This window comes from Pipistrellus kuhlii, unplaced genomic scaffold (genome assembly GCF_014108245.1).
Source record: "Pipistrellus kuhlii isolate mPipKuh1 unplaced genomic scaffold, mPipKuh1.p scaffold_m20_p_4, whole genome shotgun sequence".
Lineage (NCBI taxonomy): Eukaryota > Metazoa > Chordata > Mammalia > Chiroptera > Vespertilionidae > Pipistrellus > Pipistrellus kuhlii.
In genome coordinates this window covers 57,577,325-57,585,666 of record NW_023425540.1, presented here as the reverse complement: position 1 = coordinate 57,585,666, position 8,342 = coordinate 57,577,325, and the positions used below count along the sequence as shown (strand labels likewise).

At 35.5% G+C, this 8,342-nt stretch overlaps 1 protein-coding gene across 1 annotated transcript in view; it reads right to left on the bottom strand.

The window, feature by feature from the left end:
* Nucleotides 1-2,573: 2,573 nt before the first annotated feature.
* Nucleotides 2,574-8,342, bottom strand: part of SLC25A46 (solute carrier family 25 member 46) — a 25,070-nt gene continuing 19,301 nt past the window's right edge. The window contains exon 8 of the mRNA XM_036409305.2: nt 2,574-7,098. Within this exon, the coding sequence (XP_036265198.1) occupies nt 6,523-7,098 (576 nt within the window). The 3' untranslated portion in view covers nt 2,574-6,522. The remainder of the gene's footprint in view (nt 7,099-8,342) is intronic.

The window sequence follows — 8,342 nt, the reverse complement described above, 5'->3', positions numbered from 1 at the left end:
TCATCGACGTTTCTAGCTCTCTATCTCTCTCCCTTCCTCTCTGTAAAAAATCAATAAAATATATAAAAATAAATAAATAAATAAATAAAAGATATGCCATTATGGGATACTTCGGGGCAGCCTGTCTTGGGCCCCAGTACCATCTATTCTGGACTTTGAGGGGTTAGGGTGAGACACTGAACTGGATCACAAGACCTAAGTTTGATTTCTGGCTTTGTATTTAGTTAGTTGCTTAACTTGGTGGATGGACTCTGTGTTGGGACACCCCTTGAACACTTAGCCAGATTATTTACAACTCTGCCTAACCCTTCACTTCCTGTCTGAGTTTATAAGTCATCCAATAGTGAACCTTTAGGGTCTTCTCAGTTTTGTTCTGAGTATGCATACTGTCCTGGGCATATGTGTGTCTTTCTAAATTCCCCAGGATGCATGACCACATTAAATGTCCCAATTTGCCAAAAAAAAAAAAATCCCATCCCTGGCTTTAGGCAGTCTCCTGCATGTCTCAACCATCAGTCCTGCCTGGGAGGCTATAGGTTTTTCTGATAACCTTATACCACTTTCAAGCTGGGCCCACCATCTATATCTATTTCCTCCCTCACGGGACTCCTTAGAAAATGCCTGAGGAATGCTGTAAGGATCAAATATGAAAATGTTTTTCTTTTGTAAACAAAAGATAATGCAAAGGAAACCATATTTAGAAAATGTTATCTGTGAGCCATATCACAGTTATATCAAAATGATTTTATTTTATTGAGGTAACTGGTTAATAACATGATATGTTTCAGGTATACATTATAATTTAGCATCTGTATACACTATGTGTGTTCACCACCAATAGTCTAGTTTCCATCCCCCACCATGTATTTGACCCTCTTTGCCCATTTTGTCCTTCCCTAAGGACTTTTCCTCCTCTGATATCCATCATTCTGTTGTATCTATGAGTTTGGTTTTTATATTCTTTACTCATTTGTTTCTTTTTTATATTCCACATGTGAGTGAAATCATCCACTTACCCTCAAGATCTACCCATGTTGCCACAAATGGCAATTTTCTTTTCTTTTTTTTTGGTTGAGTAGTATTACATTGTACGTAATACATCACATCTTCTTTATCCAATGGACACTTAGGTTGTTCCATATGTTGGATATCTATTATATAATAATCTATAATAATAAAAGCAGGATATGCTAATTAACTGGACAAATGACCTTCCAGACATCATTCTAGATGTCCTTCAGGACAAAGCCACAGTGGCGGGGGGCCAAGACAGAGGTGGTTAGGTTCAATGAGGCAGGCAGGGTGAGCAGTTAGGGGCAATGAGGCAGGCAGGCAGAGTGTTTATGGTGATTAGGCAGGCAGGTGAGTGGTTAGGGGCAATGAGGCAGGCAGGCCAGCAGTTAGGGGTGATCAGGCAGGCAGGCAGAGGTGGTTAGGGGTGATCAGGCAGGCAGGCAGGCAGAGTCAGTTAGGAGTGATCAGGTAGGCAGGAAGGCAAGCAATTAGGGGTGATGAGGCAGGCAGGTAGAATGTTTAGGGGGGATGAGGCAGACAGGCAGAGTGGTTAGAAGCAATCAGGTAGGTAGGTGAGCAGTTAGGAGCCAGTGGTCTTAGATTTTGAGAGAGATGTCCAATTGCCAGTTTAGGGGTCAGGCTTAAACTGGCAGTTGAACATCCTCCGAGGGGTCCTGGATTATGAGAGGCTGCAGGCCGGGCTGAGGGACCACCTCTCCCATGCACAAATTTTGTGTACAGGGCCTCTAGTTATAAATAATGCTGCAGTGAACATAGGGGTGCATATATCTTTTCAAGTTAATATTTTCATATTTTTCAGATAAATACCCAGAAGAGGAATTGCTGGATGATATGGTAGTTCTATTCTTTATTTTTTGAGGACCCTCCATACTGTTTTCCACAGTGGTTGTGCCAATGCACAATCCCACCAACAGTGTGCAAGGGCTCCTTTTCTCCATTCTCTCCAACACTTTTTTGTCTTTTTGATAACAGCCATTCTAACAAGTGTGAGGTGATTTCTCACTGTGGTTTTGATTTGTATTTCCCTAATAAATAGTGATGTTGAAAATCCTGCTGGCCATCTATATGTCTTCCTTAGAAAAATGTCTATTCAGGTTCTTTGACTATTTTTTAAATCGTTTTTTGTTGTTGTAGTCTTGTAGGAATTCTTTATATATTTTTGATATTAACCCTTTTTAAATATCATTTGCAAATGTCTTCTAACATCTTTTAGTTTTGTTGGTCATTTTGTTTGATGTAGTCCCATATTTGTTTATTGTTTTCCCTTGCCTTTGGAGTCCAATTCATAAAACATCACTAAGGATTTTTTAAATGTTGGGCAAAAAAGTTTAATTTTACATATATATATATATATATATTTTTTTTTTCTTGGTCTTCATTTCTTTAAAAAAAAGAAACTTTTATCACTGTAGTGTAGAAAAATTTTCCTTCTCCCCTTCTTTGGCTGGTCTAATAACTTAATTAACATAAGACAAATTAATAGGAGAAAAACTTGAGTTTGTATATACAGAAGCCCTATAAAACATGATGCAAAGAAGTGATCAGAGCAGAAAATTTTATTATCTTTTAGACAATGAAACAATTCACTTGTGAAGAATTGACAAGGCAGAGGGGTTTGTGCTAAGGGAAATAAATGGTGAGGAATTAACAAGGTTTATTTACAGAGCCCTAAACTCCATGACTCTCCCTGGTACAAGCAGGGTAACTTTATCATACACTTTAAGAGGGGCAAAGGAGGGGCAGTGTCCATTTTGCACCACTGCTTCTCAAGTACCTTTCAAACAAATGCTAACCCCATGTTTTGGGGTGACATATTCTGAACCCCTATATCACCAGCCTGCATAGTTCTCCAGCATCAGTAATAGAAAAATTCCAATTTTATTTCAACATTTCAGTAATAGAAAAATTCTAACTTTATTTCAACATTTTATTGAATCTTTTCATGTTACACAACTTACTGAAAACATTTAAAACGTCAGTGAGATAAAAACAACTTAAAAAGACACACAGAAATACACATACAAACAAAACACCTCTTCTAGTTGAGGTAATATTATATGAGTCATTGTCAAATCCCAATTTTTTGCTACTCTGCTATCCAACTTGGTACCATGTCAGTGATTCTCAATGACTCAAAAGAAACACATTAGCGAGCAAAATGTACAACTACTTAGAAGAGAAAGCAGAAATGCCAAAGTTAAGATCACTGAAATTCTAGTGCAATGTGAAGTGTTACTAGGGGGATTTTATTTGCTTATATTATTGGGGGGGGAAAACCTAATTGAAACCTGCCTATCTTTTCAAGAGCTGGAAAAGTAGTCCTTTATGATAAAACATGGGAGTAAGCAAACTGAAGGCAAACATCCTTCAGAATCACATGTGAAAAAGACCAGTATTAAAGCAGAATATTTTATTTTCTGAGCAGATCTATGAACACACTGAGAAATGTTGAAGCATTTGTGCCCAACAGGTAAAATGAGTATTTTGTGCGGTTATAATAAAGCCAGTACTAAAAAGAGCTGTGAGTAGTCAGGTACATGAGTGAGACTTCTTACCTCTCCAGTTTTGTTTGTGGAAATAGTAACTAACACATCACATCCCCCAATCCAGAGCCATTTTGAAATTGGCTGGTTTTTAACTATCTCATACATCTAGTGCTGAAAATTTAGAGGCTTGATTAAACTTGATAAACTTAGGAATTATTTTAAAGGGTCCATAGAAAGGGTCCATATGGTAAAGAAATTTATAAACAGATTTAGGAAATCAATGAATAAATTCACTAAACAAAATAAGTTAATATTTATCATGTGTTTCAGTTTTTAATTCAATCGCTTTCTAGCTATCTGACTCAAATTAAGAACTCATACAATGTAAGGCAAGCATATCACACTTCATCTCCATGGCCAAAATCGATTATGTGAAGCGACCATAGGGCCTATGGATTCTCATTCATACTATTAATCATACTGTATTGCAAATATTATTGAGCTGTTATCACCCAAAGAAATGTAGTGCATGGATATTTGCTTTTGGCACCTATATACTAAAGAAATAATGCTCTTTTAAAAAAGGGAAAGAGCATGTCCAATGTTTATTTCACTTATTCCTCTCTAAATTCAGTTATACATATTTGGCCAGCATTTAAGTGCTTGAATTTTGAAGATTTTTATATTTCAACTATTTTGTAATGTGAGTAAAAAATATTAGTATTTTGCGTTAGCTAAGTGGTTCAGTTGGCTAGTGTTGTCCAGTACACCAATAGGGACAGGGCACATACCCAAGTTGCAAGTTTGATCAGATCAATGTTTCTCTCTCATCTCTCTTCTCTTTTCTCTCCCTCTAAAATCAGTAAAAACATATCATCAGGTGAAGAGTTTAAAAAAATTAGTATTTTAACTTGCTACATTCAATTTTTTTGGCCAACTTCATTTTGTTTTGATGTTAATTTGATTACTTTTTCCAAAGAGACAGAAAATAAGACTAACCTTACTTGTGCGTGGTTCAAGCTATTAGTCTTGAAATGATTTCATAATGAAACAATTATCTAACTGAATCTACATGCTAACTTCCATCAAATAATTTTGAAATACCTAATTTTTACTAGGTAAAAGATCCCATTTATTTCCACTAGTAAATACTTGATTCCATTCAGATTCTCTCCCAGAAACTTTCTGATACTTGCAATTTTCAGAAGTTAACTCTTGCCTGAAACTATCTTCATTGATTATAATAAAAAAGAAAGGATTTTTAGGAAGTTTGACATATAAATATCTAACAACTTACTTAGTAGTTTAAAAGTAATGAATACAATTTAAATGCCATACATTGGAGAAAATAAACCATAATATGAAAGAGTAAACATAAAATACAATATCTGATCAGTGGTGTTTAATTTTATTTTTCCTCTCTTGGTGAAATTTAAAAACGTAAAACTTGTATGTTTTAGTAATTGGGGGGGGGGGGACCACCCACAAACATACAACACAGGATAATAGACAGAGTTGCTACTTAAATACTGTTTCACACTTCTTGGTTATCATTTTTTTATTCCAACATTATTAATCACATCAAGTAACCACTTCTCTGATATTTAGCAACTAAAATAAGTCTATTTATAAATCTGGCTTGAAAATGTAAGTGCAAAGTCATTGCACTTCAGTGTACTACATGGCTCATAGTAAAACTGTGAACACTTACAGGAGGGAATGAAACTTTAAAATGTTAAATGATGGATCAGTCAAATGCATATCATTTTACTATACAAAGAACTTCATCCGTTTAGGAACATACAATTTTTTTGCTTATTATTTATTAAAATTTACCTCTTTACCTCATCCATAAAAAGTGAGGACAAACTTTCTTTAAAGTTTATATTTTTTCTTCAGTATTCATCCAAACAAGTTTAAATAAAAGGCATTAAGGATATTTGGATTATGAAATTATAAACAAACCTGGAATAAAAACTGAAGACATTAATTTATGATAACTATACAGAAGGCAAGAGGCACAAATTCCCAGGTGAATTTTAATCACGTCTCCACTAAGACACTCATTCAGAAATGAAAGACAAGTGATATTCCTTTCAGCACACAATTTCTAAATTTAGAAACAGTAATAGTTGTCATGATTATTTTATTTTCTATCTCTGTTAAGAGTGGCTCTAAAAACAGCCTGATGATTCACATAACTAGGTAAGCAAATCAAGCTTTATAAACATATGACGAACATCAAATTGCTGGTACCAAAATGCTGCATTTGGATATAGACAAGTATGCTGTTTGCCTTAAATCTTTGGATACCTTGGCTTTTAATATTCTATTTTGATATTTAAACAGAACGTGTGTGACTTCATCTTATGTAATAAGCTGATCTAAGGGTGGAAAATTTGTTGAAAGGAAGGAAATTCCAAGTTTTGTATGTGAACAAAAATGGCTTTATATAATATGCAGCCATTAAAACGTTATATAGGGATAATACAATTTAAAACTTCAACTCCTGATTACAGATTGCCAAATCTAATCCTTCTCATCATTATCACTGTTACACATTTATTGCTTGAAGGTAAGCTATGACCTCTTGATACCACACATTAAGGATGACATACAAATATCAACCAAGAAGGTAAAATAAACATGTAATAAATATTAAAGTTAGATAGAATAAATTCAGCTCTGTAAAGTTTTGCTTTGTATTTGATAAATTTTTGCTTCTGCCCAACATCATTTTTAGTTCTGTATGCGTGCTACACTAGCTAGAATTTAATTGATGAATATTATTTTTATTGAGTTTTCAAATTTGGAATACTTTTGATTCCAAAGAGACCTATGCCTTAAGGAAAAAAAAAAAAAAGTCAATATAATGAACATGGGCTTTCTCTACCAGTTTCACTTCTAATCCATTTCCCCCCCCAGTATTCACTTTTATCCCTCACAATTTCATAGCAAAGTGTCCAGATTGTGCCTTTTAGACTAATCAGGAACTTACATCTCAAACGCTATTTTGAAGAAGCGTAGAGTAAATGATTTTAGTTATCTGTAAGACAGCTGCATGCAATGTGTACTGTATTATAACAGCACCAAACCCCTTATAAAAACCAAGCATTCCTTCCTCCTGCTTTATGGTATTGATACAGTCTCTCATTCCCTCATACTGTGTATTAATTGGAAGCACTTCATAGCCAAGGTCTGTATTGTCAATTATTGTGCGTGTTCCTTGAATGTGAAGGCGGTGCAAAACTGTTTCCAAAGGATAAAGTATAACATCAGAGCAAAGACTGGCAGCAAAGTTAGCAATTAGTTCTGGAAAATAAGCATCCAGCATACTCTGCACCGGGCTAGTGCTGTCAGCTGGGTGGCCATAAGTCTTTCTCTTTATAATTAGTAGGACGATCTTCTGAATGATGGAGCTGATGATGTAATGAAGAACCCCATGCAGCACCGTGGGGAAGATCAAGGAGAGAAGAGGAAGCAGTCTTTTGCTATGAGGCACTCCCAGGCCTATCACTCTTCCAATGCCTTCTTTAACACATTCCAAAATCCCAGTATTATCTCGAATTATCTCACTCTAAAATAAAAATGATGAAATGAGTGGAAGTTAATATTTGCTTATTTTACCTCCCCAAAAGAACTTTTAGGTTCCTTTTAAATAGCAATTTGCTGACCAAAAAGGGAAAAACACCAATAGTTTACAGACTTCAAATTTACCTACGTGTTAGATTCTTTTTTTCAAATGAAATTTCATAAAAACAGATAGCAGTGAAGTGGGAGCTACTTTTATTAGAAAAGGAAAAGAATAGGAGATGTGGATGGAGACACACCTGGTTTCCCTGGCCTCAAGAAGCTCCTTAGAAATAATTTTGAAAAGCATTAACCCCCTGACACAAAAGAGGTATTATAGTGCTTAGACTTCTTACAAATGGGTTTCAACCCTGCCTCCATTACTTACTGGTTATGTGACCAGTGGCAAGTTATTTAACTTCTCCTAAGTTAGTTTACCATTCTATAAAAGTGGAATTAGTACCATCTACCTCTTACGCATAGAGTTGCTAGGAGTATTAAGTGAAAAAAGGCCTGACAGACAGGCCTTAGTCATTATCATCTGCAATGTCTCTGCCTATCTATAATTTTGAGGATATGTATAACAAAGTTTGTGATACAGGTCAGAATCATGGACAGGCAGAAAAGAAACAGCAAGAAGCCAATTTGGCTACAGTAATGACTAAAGAAGAGAAAGTATAAAATGAAGTTATAATGTAGTCAGGGGCCATACCATGCCACTGAGCAGACTTTGTCTTTTAGTCAAAGGTAGCTGGTTTTAAGCAGAAGATGGACAAGACATAATTTAGATTAACACTGGCTAGGCTACTTTGCAGAGGAGAATAAGCTGAGAAACAGTTAAAAAATTATTACATAATCCAGAAAAGACTTGACAGACTACCAGGTAGTAATGGGAGGGAAGTGCGTCAGCTGTGCTTTTCCCCCAAAATTACAGCCAATAAGAATTACTGGTGGATTGGATTTGGGTTTGAAGGAGAGAAGTAAAGGATAACCTCAAGATGTTGGCCAGAAAAAGTGGAATAGCAATGCCTCTTACTGAGTTGGGAAATATGAATGGGGTAGCATTTTGGGGAGAAATCAAGAGTTCAAAAATGTTAAGTTTAAGGGATAAACTTGGGAGGTTACAACTCTCAGATGGCAAGAAAAAGCTCCAACCTGGACATATAATTGTGTTTTCAGTAAATATAATACATTTAAAACCACAGACTAAAATCAGCTCACCTAGTCCATTTACCTATCTCTGGTCCTTTC